Raw genomic sequence first — 17,204 nt, forward strand, 5'->3', positions numbered from 1 at the left:
CCCACAAGAGTTGCACAGTGATACAAAATTTCTAAGAGGATTGTGGCTGTGGGATTGATTGCTCTCGACAGGCACACGAACAGGTATCTCAGTACCACCCAGAGTTTTGGCCACATCACTAACACCTAATTCAGTGAACTGCAAGAGGGTAAGAGGTTAGCCTCAAGGATGCAGCAATCCACCTAGCCAACAGCTGTGCACAGAAACATCTTGCCTGAGGTTCAGCAACTAACCAAGTGGGAAGGAGAAATAAAATAAAGAGACAACACACAAAGAAATTAGTCATGCTAGATCAAATAAAAGGAAATCATTTTTCCCCCATATTCCACTGATCATCACATCCTTCTGTCCCTTGGTGTGGCTGAAAAAACAGGCAAATATTAAAGCCATTCAACAAAGATTGATCAGCCACCAATTCACTCTAGACCTAGAATAAAATATTTAAAGGCATTCCAGTTTGTAAACTTTCATTCTGTTGCCCATCTGAAGGAAGGAACATGAACACTCAAGGCAGTAAAAGGAAAACGATGCAGGCCTGGGGCACATGAGAATACTTACAGCAAGAGGGCAATGCCCTCCTGAAATCCCTCACGCATTTTGTCTGTGTCCCAAACAGAAATAATCTTTTCAGTTACCACCACTCTCCACTTACATTTTCCTAATGCTCCTCTAGTTACAAATACAATTATCAGCCCTTGAAGCTGTTTCTATAATAACAATTTCAGTATTCTCCACCAGCTCTCTTTTTCCTACCCATTAGTGTGATTTATTTATAGGATTACATTGGTCCAGCTTTACAGCTATGGGAAGCACACTGCTCTGCTGAATAGTGCATGAAGAGTGTCTTTGTGCTTTGGCCTCTTTTTACCTCTGGAGAAAGTTTTTGCTTTCTGGTTTTTACTAAAGTTTCTGGAAAAATGTTCAGAGAGTGCCAACAGCCAAAACAAGACTTTCAGAGCTTGCACCAGCACCAGCAAGAACTAGAGAGGTACAACCTCTACAGCCTTCTCAGGCCCACCTTTCCTGCAAGATGTAACAGAGTTTCTCTAAGTCCATGACAATCTCTACAGATCATTTTGTAGCTAGAACAGGAGAGGCCTGAAAGTTCTGTCAAAGCATCCCCAAAGTCCCCATGGACTACTACCAAGTTGCACCATCTCAGCTATTTCCTACCTAATCTAAAGCAAACACAACTCACAATAACATGAGTCTTGCTACACAACTGATACAAGTGTAACAAGACTAACAAAATCCGTGGTCGCAAGAGGGGATTTCTTTTTGTTTCTCTGTCTAATAATTGTGCATTTGAGTAACAGGTAATCCACTGGACTAAGAATTTAAAATGGGGGATTCAGGAATTTGTTCTGGGAGAACACAGATGTTTAGTCCCCACATAAACTACAATTTTATTAATAGAGCCATTATTTAAATTAATGGGTTTTTTAGGCTGAAATGGCATTTTTCTCTGAATCAAGGCAAGAGCTGGGCATGTTCTGATCTTCCTCTTACATGTGAGTTTAGAAAAAAGTGAGACTTGTTTAGTTTCTGATGTGGCCAATCAGGAATCCAAATATCTTCGGGTCCAACGTAGGGATAACTCAAACCCCTCAGACTGGCCACATGAGACTCTCTGAGAGAAGAGGCAACACCCTTATGAATCCCAACACTCACTAACAGAGGGATATTCCAAGTGCCCCAAAACCATATAATACAGTCAATGCAGAGAGGACAGATCAGAGTCTATTCCAAGCATGATAAACAGTGATAATTTTAACTGGCATTTTTAAATCAGCATCAAACACTGTGAGGCAGTAAGAGTGATTCAGGAATTGCACATCAGGTACTCGAGCTGCAAAGTAGGAAAAAACATGAAAATTATAGATATTACTTATATTCAGCTTGAGAATATTTTATCCTGATATATTTATAGTCACAGAAAAAGCATCATGTAAATAATAAACAATTCTAATACTGATGATGTTCCATCAATAAAATTAATTGTCTTTAAAGATTTATGCTTCTTAGAGCAAAAGGAATATAAATGTATAGCTTGAAAAAGGAAAAGGAATGTTTCTTAACATGAAAATTAAAAACCAGGCACTAGGCCCAAAGGATTGTATCCTGTGAGGGTGTATTTATCTTCAGACACAAAAATGAAAGGCTTACATTATTTCGAAAAGAGTGGCTGCGAATTGGATCTTCTGCTGCTAAGGAAACACTGCTCAGCATGATGAAGACAAGGATGAGATTGGTGAAGATGTGGTGATTGATAAGTCTGTGGCATCCCACTCGAATTCTAAAGAGGAGATACAAAAATACACCATCTTTGCACACGGAATTCAGCAGATGGTTAATATACAACATGTTTTCTGTTACTCTGCCAACACTGATGGAACAGAGCAACAATCAGCAGTCAGAAGCAATGAAAATGCTGAAGCCATCGGTCTGATTCCTAAGAATGTAAATAAATTCGAAATCCAAATCACCCATAGTGAAGATGCACTTAAAGTAATCTGGGAGGGGTTGGTTTCCAGTGGGTTATGAACACCACAAGTTCCAGGGTTTGTACCACTGTGCACGTACAGACAACGTCAGAGGGACCAAGGCTAGACAATAAGTCATTCCAGATCCCCTGTTTGATTTCATCCTTACTAAAGTTGCCAAAATTACTTATCTTGTGAGATGCAACTTAGGCTGCAGATCTCATTGTGCTACTTAGGACTCAAATCAGAATCTCCATGAAGATTTCCTTACAGAATTACACGACAAGTGGGTGTTGAAGGCTCCAGAGCCGTCAGGCTTCAGCCACATGACATGAAGTGTAACTGTGCATATGCTTAGAGTCACTGAGCCCAAGGTAATCACAAATACAGAGCAGATCTGGGATTAAACTGACAAAAAGGCAGGATCCGGTTCATAACTGACTAACACTGAAGTTGTCTAAATTCTGCTGAAGACCCGGAAGGTTCTTGGCTAAAATTTTTTCTCCTGAAATTAAGTACATGATTGGAGTGTGGCATATCTTATTTATGCAAATAGGCCATTTTAGACCAAGAATACATAGTTTTAGTTGAAGCTGAAAGCAATTTGAAGTGTTCAACAAACCTAATGATTTTGCATTCAGCATATGAAAATTACTAGTTCAAGGAGCTCTCTTTCCAGTTTGCAAACTCTGAAGAGCTTCAGATAATCCGTGCAATGAATGAGATACACACCCAAAACATTTTATCTTGATCATCTTTTAAACTTGTGGTGGCCTCTACCACTGAAAGGCAGCATTCTCCCATGCCAAATAAATCTTAAGTAAGGACTTTTACTGACTACTCAAGCTTGGTGTCTTCACCAGAGTAGAACTCCAAATGCTCTGGAGTTAGGCTAAGTGTTGAAAGATTCCAATTGCTCCCCAAAATCCAACTATTACTGTTCTTGATTTTTTGAAATAATTTGTCTTTATCTTTGATGTTTATTTGAATCTGGGAAATGCTGTTACCCTGAGCAGAATATATACAACCTTTCTCCTACTTTTCTCTTTTTCTGGTTTCTCCTCCACAAAGAATTTCTAGTAACCCTAGTAACCTATCTCATGCAGAAGATTCTCAGATCTTTTACATCCAGTGACTAATATAGTACACAGATAATACACCTTAAAGGGTATTTTCCAGGCATGTGAGAACTCAGACTATATGTACAAAACACTGTTATCTTCAACAGTGGGAAGAAAAATAATATCTTTTTCAAATTATTCTCATTTACCAAGTGAATCAGAACATTTTAGGAGGAAAGCCAATCCCTTTTCTGTTGAAGATACTAGATTCCTACTCCTGATCTCCCTGGAAGGAGGTCTGTTACTTCACTGCTTGATGCCTAAACCAGTATTTTTCAAATTTATATTTACGGATTGGTGCTGCTGAAAATGAAGAAGGCACTCCCTTCAGGGATCGGTGTTATCTTCTCCTTCATGTTGAGTTCTGATATTCTACGGGGACGTGGGCCTGCTGGTACCTCTGGTTCATCCTCCTCATCTTCTTCATCTTCACCTACTTTAAAATTAAACATTCTTTTTACTATAAACTAAAAGATATTGAGGTTTTTTTCATAACGATACAAAAGCATAGCTTGTAGATTTCACATTGGCTTATAGGAAATATATATTCATAGAATGACTCTAAGAATCTATAAACCATTATGTGAACATCCAAACAGTTGTCACTGTTTGTGACCCACATACAGGGTGTGTGCATAAGTGCCCTGAGAGCATTAACAGGCTTTGCTGGTCCTGAGCAGCTGCACCTGCACCCCAAGCTCCCTGAGGAGCTCTGGAGCCCCAGTTCAGCTCAGCCCCGACAGTCCGTCCATGCCTGTGCTGAGTGCTGAGCTCTGGGTGAGCACTGTGTGCTCAAAATTTAAGGCAGATTTCTGTGACATGTATCCAGATAATCCAGCAGAACTGATTTTTAGATAAGTATATTCACTGGGCCAAGAAAAAATTGACCAAACATCATCAGCCCTGGAATGTCCTTTTTTGCCAAACATTTTAGAGAAGTTTAGAATTTGCTCTCCCATCCAGATAGTGTTACCACAACAGTGCTGAGGCTCACAGTATTAACTCTCAAATGCTGCTTATACTGTCTAGGAAGCTGCAGGAAAAGATAATACTTAGCAGCTTCCAGGCCCATTTATCCACTGATAACAGAGCACGACTTCATTGACTTCAAAGGAATGGATTCAATGTTCAGCAGGAGCAAGTTTAGGATATTTTAGCAAACAAATGTGCTCGTCTTCTAGCTAGTATTCACATACCTGGTACATCACAGGGTGGATAGGGATCTTTATCCTCATCCTCTCCTTCTCCATATTCGCCAATTGTCACCTATAGCAGTGAAAGGGATGCACAGGAAGAAAAATAAATTTTAACACATAGTACAAAGTCCAATAGAAAGCAAACCAAATAAGCCTCTGAAGTCAGAGAAGTGAGTTTTCTGAAGCAGAGTAACTCTGAGAACAGAGGAGAGCTGACAGTTTATTACTTATTTTTCAACGATGATTTTTCAATAGTATCCACATTTTTCTGGCTGTGTAAATCACAATGAGAATATAACCAACACACTTTGATAAAAGCTACCAAGAATGTTGGAACATTCTACTAAGAGTTGATCATTTATCTAATCTCATTGCATTTATCAAGCAAAATACCTACAGGGATCCTAAAAAAAAAAAAATCACATTTTTCTGACATTAACTATTTTGTTCTCTAAGTGCTTCCCTTCTCAGGATATCCTGGAACCAAAAGGATTTTTCTGGATTAAGAGATGCTGTGAGGATGCAAAGCATCAGGACTAAGTTTCCTTTTCCTGGAAAACAATGTAGGGATGATGGGCTCAAAAGGAATTCTACAATGCACAGTAGTCTTGAAAAGTACTCCCTAGCAAAATTAGTAAAATTGCTTCTTAGAAAAGAGACAAGTTTTAGGATAAACACCTTACTATCCTTGGGCTTCTTTTGGTCACCTTCTGACTTCTCACTTTTTTTATTTTCCAGACTCTCTTTTCTACAAAACAATACAATAACAGTTACAAAGCATGCCATGTAAAGACAGACAATTTTAAGTGAATGATACCAATTCTATGAAAATTTGAAAGCCTTATAATAAAATATTTAAAATATTTTGTACAGCTGCAGGTGTCAGAGCAGTAAAATCTACTGCATTTGAATGCAATGATCCATTTAAAAGATTATGATTTTGAATATAATTCCAGAGGCTAATCCCTAAAACATTCAACACATGATAATTACTCCTTTCTAGAGGGATAAACTGTGCCCTTGGACTCATACAAACAATTTTCATTGACTTCAACAGGCTTGCACTGATTTCAAAAGAAGGTTTTCTACTTGTCTATATAAGGCTTAGAGAACTGATTCCACAGGGAGCTGTGCACTGGCAACAACAGATAAATTCTTGTGCTAATTGCACAATAAATCCTACAGTTGCAATGTTTAAATATCAGTTGGTTTATCATTATATTCTTAATTCACCACAATGACTACCTAACTTTTATCTAAAATCACACTGTTTGTCTACTATTGTAGTGTCTAGACAAACCCTCTTATTTTTTTCCTCAGTCCAGCACATTTTGAAGATGGTAAAGACGTTCATATAAAAAAAATCCTTATGGAAGAATTCATTACTCTCCTCATTCCCTCTCCTGCTTATTCAACATGCCCTTCTATTTTACCTCGCATTCTTTTTCCTTTCTTTTTCTTCAGCTTCTTCTTTCTGAGCTGTATTTAGACTTTCAGCATCTGCCAAGTTATCCACAGCAATGGCCAAGAAGACATTTAGCAAGATATCTATTTCAAATCATTTTAAGGACATTACGCCTTACCATACTCGTGTGGTTTATTATCAGCATAAACACTGACAATGTGAGAGATATAAAACACATGTTCCCAACCTACAGCGTGGAGGTTTGTGATGCTGGAGTGTAGTGCAAATAACACCCATTTAATGGACTAGACTGATACTGGCTGTAAAGTGAACAGAGATCCATTAGGGTCACGGGTTTTAAAATAGCAGAATGCTTGAGGTATTTTTTTAAATAAATGAAATTCAACTTCATGCTAGCCTGAGCAAGTTCAAATATGAAACTGTCTATTATACGTGGAGACTGTGTGGGCATTTTGAAAAATTCATTTTTATAATGCACTGTCTTCCATGTCTACAACAATCTACATCAAATTCAGTTCTTCAGTCTGTACCAGTTAATCATAAATACTGATACAAATACCATAGAGTATAGAAAACACAATAGTTTTGCCCTTTCATCACCTTCTGACCTTTAAAGAACTTCTGAGAATGGCAGTAGTTTGTTTCTGCATGGGGCCAAGGAAGTATTTCCAGATCACTGAAGGCAGGGAAGGGGAAGGTTCAGGCAGACTTTATCCCAGCTGCATCAGTCTGTGCCCTGGTCCCTGCTGTGCAGAGGATCCCTGGCTGCACTCTCGGCCCGTGTCAGAACTCACAGGGCTGCACCGAGCGTCAGGGGCATAACGGGGCATCACTGCCCCACAGACCAGGCTCCAGCCCTGCATTGTCAGGAATGACAAACAGCAGGCACAGTAAGGCCGTGCTCCCACTGAAGGAAGAAAGAAAATATTCTCTGGTTTCTGCCATGGTGGTGGCTGGAGACAGCCTGGAGATCACTGACTTGCACTCCTCAGGGAACGGGGCACAAGGAAAAGTCTCTTTAAAGGACTCAGCACATGCAGAGAGCACTTGCCCATGGCCATCCCTGGACTACAGCCCCACTCAGGGATGTTTGCAGCGAGTGTAAAGGATACAGTTACCACAGATGAAGAGGATAATGAAATATATACAGACGATCATGCCTGAGGATGATGGACCACCGTAAGCCATGATGCCATCATACATGACAGCATTCCAGTCTTCACCTGTTAGGATCTAAGAAGTAGATATTAGGAGATTAGTAGTAACTCAGCATCAAAAGTGAATAGAGAAACACATTTTCTCTGACCACACAATATAGCTAACCTTCTGTATACATAAAGCAATACCATATTCTTTTCATGCATTGTTTTAAAATTCCCATTTAAATAAACATCTCCTGAAAGCTTGGGTTTAACTCTAATAGATTTCATTTTGTGCTATGCATTTATATCACTGAACTTCAAAGGCAAAAATAATAAAAATTACATTTTATTGAAATTTTATTGATCTCAGCATGCCAAAGTGAAGAGCCCTGGTTTCAGTAATGCCACATTATGTCCATCACTTAAAAATCAAGTCAGTATATATTTTAAGGTTCCTTTTTCTTTTCTTTTTTTTTTCTTTTTTTTTTTTTTGTTTTAATACTGGCCACAAATCTGTACTATGATAAAAATTCTGAGTATTACAATGCAGGCTATAGGGGCATTTCCTATATTTCTAATTTCTTAAAAATTATCAGTTACAACCTGAGAAAACATGTAATACTGACTCTCCTTCCAAGCAATTAAATGGTTGTTTAAGAAAATTAAATGCATGCCATTTTCTGAAATTCATTTTTGGAGAGCTGAACTTATCCAGCTGATTTTCATTGTTAGTGAGCACCAACAGGTTGGTTGGTCCTGAGTGTCTTCTAAAACTGAAGGAAGCTCCTTTCCTTTGAAAATGAGACAGCCTAAAATCTGAATAAAATCTAACTCAGCTGAATTGGAAAGTAGAGCCTTAACTTTTTATAGGGGCAATATCAGGTCAAATGTGAACACTTTTCCCCATAAGGAAATTTCTCATTAATATCTCCTTATCTTAAAATTAAATGGAAAGATTTTCTGCTTGCTCTGGGAAGCCACCAGATGAGACTTCCACCAAAGAGACAGGAAGTTGACGCCAAGGTGAATTCTGCAACTTTTAACTCTCACCTACAATGTCTGAAAACAAATATTATGGTAATGTACAAAGCCAAATATGAAAATGGTGAGAAAGATGAAACCAAATAGCCTAATTACAGTATCCAAATTGGGAAAAATAAATTCTAAGAAAACATCACAAATTAGTGAAAAGTAAAATCTAAGTATGGCTGTGCCATTTTACAAGTAGCAGACAAGTTTGCCTGAAGATTTTAATAAAACCTGGTCTCTAAAGAAATCAATGCTTATTTTTATATTAGAGTGATATGACCCATATGTAAATATGCACTCTTTAAAGGCTTATTATTTTTTCTTGCTTGAGAGCAGCTGAACTTTTACACAGCTAATGAAGTTAAAGAAAATAATTCAATCAAAATAAAAATAACACTCCACCTCTTTTTCTAGCCATGTGTTTGATGGACAAAGGAGATTTAACTCTGTGAAGTAACATGACAGCTATGTTGCATAGATAGATCAAATCAGATATGAAACAAATGGTCCAAATGGTGCAAATTACCAAAGTACTGAATTTAATGAGCAGGATGCTACTTAAAGTAAACTGAATAAATAGTATTCATGATTTTATTTTCAGGCAACACGATCACTTAAACAGTTTTGTTGATCAAAGGTAAAATGTCTCATACGGGATGAAAGAAAGTTACCTGGAATACAGTTAAAAGGGCTTGTGGAAAATTATCGAAGGTGCTCCGTTTTGTTTGAGTTTCATCAAAATTAAATTTGCCTCCAAACAGCTGCATTCCAAGCAACGAGAAGATTATGATGAAGAGGAAAAGCAGAAGCAACAGTGAAGCAATGGACTTCATTGAGTTTAACAAGGATGCTACCAAGTTGCTCAGGGATGCCCAGTGCCTATAAATTAAAATGCGTGTATTAACACACACCAAAAAAAACCCAAACAAAACAGTAAAAGAGCAGTGCATGATGAAGTATTACAAAACAATTGCTGATCACTCTTCAGCTATCCTTAGAATTAGCAGTATCAGATAATCTTACCTGGTTACTTTAAAAATACGCAGGAGACGAACACAGCGAAACACTGAAATTCCAAGGGGTGACATAATTTCCAACTCCACCAAAATGGTTTCAACAATGCCACCACAAACAACGAAGCAATCAAAGCGGTTAAAGAGAGAAACAAAATAAGCCTGTAGGCCCAAGCTGTACATCTTTACTAACATTTCACAGGTGAATAAAGCCAGAAGAACTTTATTTGCGATATCTGGAACAAAATATTAAAGAAAAAAGATTCTGAATTGCCTCATAGATTCCATTTTTATTTTAACATATTAGCACTATACTTTCTATATGAGTTTGCAGCTTTTTGCTTAAAAAGGAAGTACTGCTTTTTTTATGTTGGACTGTAGTTGATGCTTAAGTGGCAAAAGTTATGCAAGGAGGTAAAGCTTCCTGCCAGCTATAAACTATTCATCTTTCCAATCTGTTGTGCAGTTCACGGTTCCTCAGCTCACAGCTTGAGTCCACACTGTAACTTAAGCAACCAGCCCACAGCAAGTTCTGCTGTGCCAGTTCCCACTTCCTCCTCATCTTTCAAGCACGGTTTCATGATAAAAGTACAGGTATTTACAATTTAGCATTGTCAGGTCTGTGTTACTAAGCTGTGTTACAGCTGTGGAAATCAAAGACCACATTCAGTTGTTTCTTGTATCTCCCTTTGGCTGGGCTGAATATCCTTCAGACAGCAAACAACAAAATGGCAAAGTACAAAAGTAGCCACTGATAGAGCACAACTATCCATAGTCAAGACCAGGACAAATAATTTTTGACTGTACCTTGGATCTGGGTCAGCCAGTCAGGTTGATTGTAATGCTCTGATGAGATAGTTAATGTGTTCAAAAAGACCAAGACAATAACAAGCCAATAAAATGTGACAGATTTTACTGCAGCCCTACATTTTCTTCTGTTAAATCGGTTCCAGCGACGCCAGCGTCGACTGAAAGTTCAAATAAAAATAAGTTTATTATTATATGGAAAACACATGAACTTAAGGAGAGTTTCTTCTGTGTAGAAAACAGTGCAAGTGTGTATGTGTGAGCAGGTGTATTTTCATAAATATGTGTATAATACTTAATAGCTGTGTAAATCATTACCAGTTGCAGATTAGGGACTGCTAACGTGTTATTCCTTTTTTTCATATTTCCTTATAGATTTCTAAATGTAAACCACAACATTTGGAGACTCAAATTGCCTGTGACATAATTAGATTAAGCTGCATTTAACATTTCATTGAGTAGCAAAATATATCTATCTTTCCAAGGCCCCGTACACTTAATAGCAATAAAGAAAAGTCAATGAATCAACTCAGAATTCAAATTAAATTCAGTGTGAAAATGTAAGCTTTGAGTTAAACCACAAAGAGAATTCTGGCAGGATTAAACAGAATAGGAATGCTGAGGTCATCTTTTAGAAACCTACCCTATACCATCAGAAATCTTCCTCAGTAACTCCTAGAGATTTCTACTGATGTACCCTGAAATTGTGTCAGTGGGCAAATGTCTGTGAAATAAATAAGAGTGACAAGTCGAGGCTCTGCCTAGTTATGGGTTGGATTCACAAGTGAGGATATATCTTTGGACTCATAAAACTAGATTTCTCTGCTTCACTTCTGGGAACTGTGTTCAAGCATTAACTGAGTTTTCTTTATGCACCTTAAATTTGTCCTTGCAATAATGGAAATTAATACTGGTTTTAGGTATCAGTACAAAGATGTTTCAAACCTTTGCAGTATTCCAGCCATATAAAGGAAAAATATCCTATCCTGACCTAAATCAATGTGGTATTCAAGAACATTCTTATCTTGCCAATCCCCTGCTACAAGGGCTGTGCCCACGGCCATCAGCAGGATGGCTCACTCCCTGGGTAGGTTAAACTGACATTTTTTTTACACTTACAGAACATCCTATCATTGAATTCCATGAGACAAGAATAATAATGTTGGGTTATCTCTACTTATAAGATTCACAAGCAGGCTCAAACTGTATAACTGCAAGCTTTCTGAAGCCAATGGGGCCATTTTTTCATTTTCCCCAAAAAGATGTGTAGAACCAGTGACAATAAAGTACAGCTAACTGGTACACATATGAATGTGCATGAATAACATAGGCATATGTAAACAGACCACAGAAATAAAACAAAAATTTAAAAGGAGAATAGCAGAAAGTTTCTCCATTAGATTGCTACAAGTAAAGGCATGCTCCCAAAGATTAACTTGTATTTTGACTTGTAGTGCAGCAGGTAGGCGAGCTGGCAAAGAAAAGCATTTTCTATTTTGATCCAAAGGCATTTTGACATTAAAGTCAAAACAATATCCTTGATAAGTTATGGGCTGACTTACTTTGTGCTCAAACACACAGTACTGACATTGCAGAGTAACATTCCAGAAGCTGGAGCGAGGATCAGCCCAGAAGAGTGAGAACTGGACCGAGATTTTGCATTTACCTTAGAATGTGACTCTAAGGGGAAAATACTGACCTGAACTTGGATTTTGAGATGGTTTGACTAGAAGAAAAGGAAAATACATTTTTAAGAATGGGGAAAAAGTAATTAACAAATTCATTTTCTTTAGAATTTACCATTGGCATTACATATACACAAAACAAACTTCTATCAAAATGCATAATGAATGCCGAAATTCTTTCGTCTGTTATTTATTCCCTGAAATACCATTTCTAAAGCCTTACAAATTTTCTTAGTGAAAGAAAGGAAATCTCCTTTAAAACTCAGTAAATAAACCTTGAATAAACATGCAGAAGCTGCCTGGAAGTCACGAAAATCTGAGCAAATAAATAGTGAACACCTCGGGTTATAGAAATACTCCCATACGTTCAGTTATTGTCTAAAACATACATATTCTCCAGGTCACACACAATCTAACAGAAAATATTTGTTTTTACATGTCATTAGAAATTTCCATTATTTTCTTATAATTATATTTTATAAAAGCTTTTAGGAAAAGCAAGTTGAGTTGAATTGTTTAATATCTTTTTAATCTGAGAATTAGAGCCTTAATACTCTAATAATTGGTCTAATATCAAACTCCTGCAAGTGCCATACAACGCTTGACTATTTCAAAGCTCTTTTGGCTAAATAAAGAGTGGGGAAAGAACGACCCTTTGAAATGCTGAGATGGGTACTTGACAACCATCCGTGCACTCACCACAAACTCCCACAGCACGCCGGGCTCTCCCCTTCCCCGCTGACGTTCTCCGTGTTCATGGACTCGGTCTCGCTGGTGGGCATGCTCGCTGTGGGGAAACACAACTGCCTTAGACTCAGCACCAAGCAAGGCATTGCCCAGCACGGCATCTCCTGGCCTACAGCAAGAATGCCTCCAGGTCTGCTGAGAGCTTGGAAGATCTGAGGAGTCATAGATGAAGTCAGACACTTCACCAGTCCTCCTCTCCCACCAAAAGGAAGCAAACAGAATTCCGGAGTGAATGGTGGCTTTTGTTTGTTTGTTTGTTTTCAATGATTCTAGGTAATTGCTTACAGTTTACTACAGAATACAAAGTAGAGGAGGTTTGTACAAAGAATATGCTACCCCAGTAAAAAAATTAAGCTGAGATAGATTCTGTGACTTTTCATTTTGAGACATATTCTGCTAACACTTTGGAGGTGCTTTTCAATTGAAGTGCTGTTAACAAGCTCACTGATTCCAAGAAATATCATCAAACTTCTCCTGAAAGTAGGAACTATCACATCCTGGTCACACTGACCACTCTTTGCTTTTACTGACATTATGAATTATCAAGGCAGGATGCCAGAAAGTAAATGTGCCTGCAAATACTGTGTGAGCAGCAGGCAGGAACACTGGGAATGGGAGAATGGTACTTCAAAGCATGATGAAAATTACTACTAATAAAAGGGGGACAATTACATTTGCTACACAGTGAATTACTATAAATATAGTGAATGATCACTGAGTAGTTAGCAATTGTAGCTAATGGTTTTTAGACAAAACTCATTTTCAGCTGGGTCATCACCATTTATCTTCAAATCAACTGAAATACAGAGGGAGGACACCTTATGTCAAAAAGTGTTAGGAAATGATGAACAGCCAAAGTTCGCAGTAATTCCTAGGGGAGAGCACTGCTTCCATGTCTGCAAAGCAAGCATGAAAGGAAAACCTCAGGAACAAGAAAAGAGTAAATTAATGTTGCTGGTCTATACAATAGAAATACCATATAGTAGGAAACATAAGAGGTGGAAGATGCACTGAAATTACTGTAAAACAGCAAGAACAAAAGAAAAACAGAGCATTCTAAAGGTATTCTGGTGTGTACCTTCCACTGTTTTGATGGTTTGCTTGTTTGGTTGGTTTGGTTTGGTTTGTTGGGAAGGGTTTAAGTCCATGTCTGTGCACTGAGAGTACTGAGGGCAGAAGGGCCACACTGCCAACTTCCAATAGGAAAATCTCACTATTTTGGTAGCCTAAAGGATGATATAAATGAGATTTAAGAATCGGGCCCTGAATTTTCTGATTTGTCTACAAATCAGGTACAAAGTGAGAAGTGCTAGAAACAGTCTCTCTGCACAGCCTCTGTATTGCCTCAACACCGACATGAAGATACAGGGAAGTGGGAAGTGCTGGTTTGGTTTCTGTGCCCATCAATCCCATCCAAGTTGGAGATTGACAGGTTTTTGCAGGCCAGGTGCTCAGCTACCGTTTGCAACAGCTGAGAATCTGTCCCCATAAGCAAGTCACTGTTACATGAAATGTTAAACAAAGTGGCATAACAAAGATCCAAAATGTCCATGCAGGTGTTTGAATAAACAAAGCACTTCAGGCAGTAAGCACAGCAAAACCTTCTTTCACAAGGTTCTTCTGTTCTGATGATCCTTTTAAAATATTACTGTAATTGCTTTATATATTAAACATCTCTGGTTAGCACCTGCAAGTGCCTTAATTCTAATATCATGCTTCCCTTCATAGATCAGTTTTAAAATAATGATTTTTGCTCGTCCTGTAAGAACTTCACAGCTTACAGTCAGACTTCAAAAGGAATTTCATTGAAAAGTGAAGAAAAAAACTTTGATGTTCAAATTCGACTATTAAAATTTCAAAGGGTTAAAGAAAAAAAAACCCACAAAATTATTTCAAACATAGTCTCAGGGCTTCAGAAGTAAGAATTTTGATTTTAAAATGTCATGGTCTTTTGCAATAAATGCAATGTGTTTCCCTGTGTGGTAAAGAACTGAACTGGTTGCCTTGTGCCAGGTGACTTGAATGGTGTTAGAAAACACAGCAGTACAGTCACCTAAGGATGAACATTTCAGCACTTGCAATGAACAACTGCAAAATATGAGTGCAGAAGTCTTGTTTCACATGCTATTAAGAGCTTCCAGGAAAACACAGCTAGGCCTACTTCCACAATTATTGCATATGTGGAGCGTGTCTCACACTTTTATTTCAAATTTATCAACCCTTCCTTCCCCTGAAATAAAACCAGTGCCTAGAATGCAATTCTTCATAAAGTATCACTCAGTGTCAAAAAAACTACATTTAATGTAGGCAATGCAAATGCATGTAAATGTAAAGTACTGTAATTTTAACTCAAGTCTACCCAGACTTGATGTGTTAGCCCACAGTAAGAAATACCAGCCCCTTTTGAACAGGATTGTGTGAAGAAAAAGAACAAAGAAAAATATCTTTGTCCCTATTGAAGCGAATGTCAGTTCTGCTAATTACTGAATACATCAGAATGTTACTGTGTTTCAGACACCACAGGGCTGTTGCTCCATCTCTATTAGTGACTTGCAGGTGCTGTATTACAAACAGAAAAGGAAAAAAAGAACCAATTCACGTTAGAAACTCAGCTGTCATTATCCTGCAACTTATATGTCAAAATTAAAACTTGACAGAAGCACTGAGAAAGGCACCGTGTGGAAGACCAGCTCCAGCAATGCCAGCAAGTCATCAGGTCTTTAGCCAGAAGAAAACAGCAGCACTGCATGTCCACATCCACTCTGCTAATGCAAGCAACCTGGCAGGTCTCAAAGAGACTCAATTCCACAGCCACAGCTCCATAAGGGCACGTGGTGTCCATGAGGCAAACACAGCACACAATGAACTTTTGAGAGATTTATCTCAGCACGGTCAGCACTGAGATCTATAAACTGGCACCCCAGTATTCAAAGGAATATTCATAGGCTGATGTCATTGTCACACTGGTGCATGTTGGGCAGCCTTCTGGTTACACATGCTGAAGGAAAAGTGCTGCAGAAGTGGAGTGATCTGCACAGCTCATCATTATTGGCTACTGCAGAGAATCTTTTTCTCTTTTCTTTATTCACCTTTTGCCCTTATTTCACTGGCATTCTTCTGGAAAGATTATCTAGATTTCTAGATCTAATAATCTCTTCAATTAAGGTAACAGGTTTCAAACAAAAGAATGCTTGCATTAGACAATATAAGCAACCCATACAGCATGCAGCTTAATACTTTCCTGAGTGTATAGAAAACAGGTCAAATACATCAACTACCACATTTTGCTTCTGTGGATAAGAATATAACATGAGAAAAACAATCCATTCTATTCACTAGGTACTCTATGGAGTTTTCAGACTTTGGAGCAGAGATTTCAAACTCCACTCCAGGATGTAACATAACTAATGCACAGTGAAGAGCAAGCCACTGTCTGTCAGCAGTGATGTGTCCTCGCCAGTTGGAGTTAGAAGAAATAAATTCCATAATCCTGAAATACAACAATTCAGTGTCACTGTAGAATCCAGAAGCAGGCTAAATTACTACCTGAATTACTGAATTGTGGTGTCAAGTATTATTGTTAGAATGTTTTCCTCTAGAATGTATATGATCAAAATTTTAACCTGTTTCAACTTCAACTGTGCATTTTTGATCCATAGGCTGACATCATTGTCACACTGGTGCATGTTGGGCAGCCTTCTGGCTACATGTGCTGAAGGAAAAGTGCTGCAGAAGTGGGGTGATCTGCACAGCTCATCATTATTGGCTACTGCAGAGAATCTTGGCATTATTTTAAATTGGCAAAATTTTAGATCAGTCATTCAAAAAATGTCATCTTCTGTTTTCTAGTAACAGCCAACAAATTCCTCAAACTCCAAAATTTTCCTAATTCTTTCTCAAATTAGTACATGAATTTTCTGAATCCTTTATACCAAATCTTTGAGATAGTCAAAAAGGAAAACAGAGTGAAAAAAACCACAAACCCCCAAAGTGGCAACATTATCATTGCAAATTCATCTCAAATTTTCCTAAGTCTGCTATATGCCCAGAAAACACTTCAGAAAGAAGTGGCACTATCTCTTCTAACTGTGAAGCTCCTCGGGGTAAATTCACTTTAAGGAGAGTCTGCTTGGAAGATGTTCTGTGTGATAGTGTAGCAAGATATCTTTTTCCATAGTGCAGGTTTAATGTTGTTGTAGATCATTCTTATGGGCTTTCTCTTTTTATAGACAGTCCACGTTAAAGCAACATAAGGTTGGCTGCATAGCAGTGGAAGGACAGCAAAATAACAGGGTTTTGTTACTGTAGCATCACTGAAACAACCACTTGTACCCTGAAGAATGGCACTGTGAACCTTGGGAATGTTGCATATTCTACAGACATGTTGTTTTTAATGGAAACACAGGTAGAGGGAATACAAAGAAAAATATTTGGGGTGGTATTTCTAATCCAGAGACAGTCTAAGTTTGAACTCCTCAAATCAGCATAATCATCTCATGAACTCAGGAAGAAATAAACTTAGGGCATTAATTTGTACTTTGGAAAAGCCCTACTC

General features: G+C 38.1%; 1 protein-coding gene and 1 long non-coding RNA gene across 17 annotated transcripts in view; one reads left to right on the top strand and one right to left on the bottom strand.

Annotated features, from left to right (window-relative positions):
* LOC125331332 overlaps window positions 1–9,554 on the top strand; it is a 34,570-nt gene extending 25,016 nt beyond the window's left edge. Inside the window, exon 3 of the long non-coding RNA XR_007206005.1 lies at window positions 8,999–9,554. This is a non-coding gene — a long non-coding RNA (uncharacterized LOC125331332). The remainder of the gene's footprint in view (window positions 1–8,998) is intronic.
* Window positions 1–17,204, bottom strand: part of CACNA1D (calcium voltage-gated channel subunit alpha1 D) — a 172,003-nt gene that overhangs the window by 58,984 nt on the left and 95,815 nt on the right. For 15 of the 16 annotated variants that reach the window (XM_048315152.1, XM_048315146.1, XM_048315155.1 and 12 more), the window contains exons 10-20: window positions 12,602–12,689; window positions 11,917–11,943; window positions 10,218–10,378; window positions 9,421–9,646; window positions 9,069–9,276; window positions 7,339–7,459; window positions 6,234–6,348; window positions 5,479–5,548; window positions 4,801–4,870; window positions 3,896–4,040; window positions 2,167–2,296 (exon numbers count right to left, since the gene is read on the bottom strand). In XM_048315152.1, the coding sequence (XP_048171109.1) occupies window positions 2,167–2,296; window positions 3,896–4,040; window positions 4,801–4,870; window positions 5,479–5,548; window positions 6,234–6,348; window positions 7,339–7,459; window positions 9,069–9,276; window positions 9,421–9,646; window positions 10,218–10,378; window positions 11,917–11,943; window positions 12,602–12,689 (1,361 nt within the window). The remainder of the gene's footprint in view (window positions 1–2,166; window positions 2,297–3,895; window positions 4,041–4,800; window positions 4,871–5,478; window positions 5,549–6,233; window positions 6,349–7,338; window positions 7,460–9,068; window positions 9,277–9,420; window positions 9,647–10,217; window positions 10,379–11,916; window positions 11,944–12,601; window positions 12,690–17,204) is intronic. The other variant, XM_048315149.1, reaches the window with a different exon arrangement.

This window comes from Corvus hawaiiensis, chromosome 11 (genome assembly GCF_020740725.1).
Source record: "Corvus hawaiiensis isolate bCorHaw1 chromosome 11, bCorHaw1.pri.cur, whole genome shotgun sequence".
Lineage (NCBI taxonomy): Eukaryota > Metazoa > Chordata > Aves > Passeriformes > Corvidae > Corvus > Corvus hawaiiensis.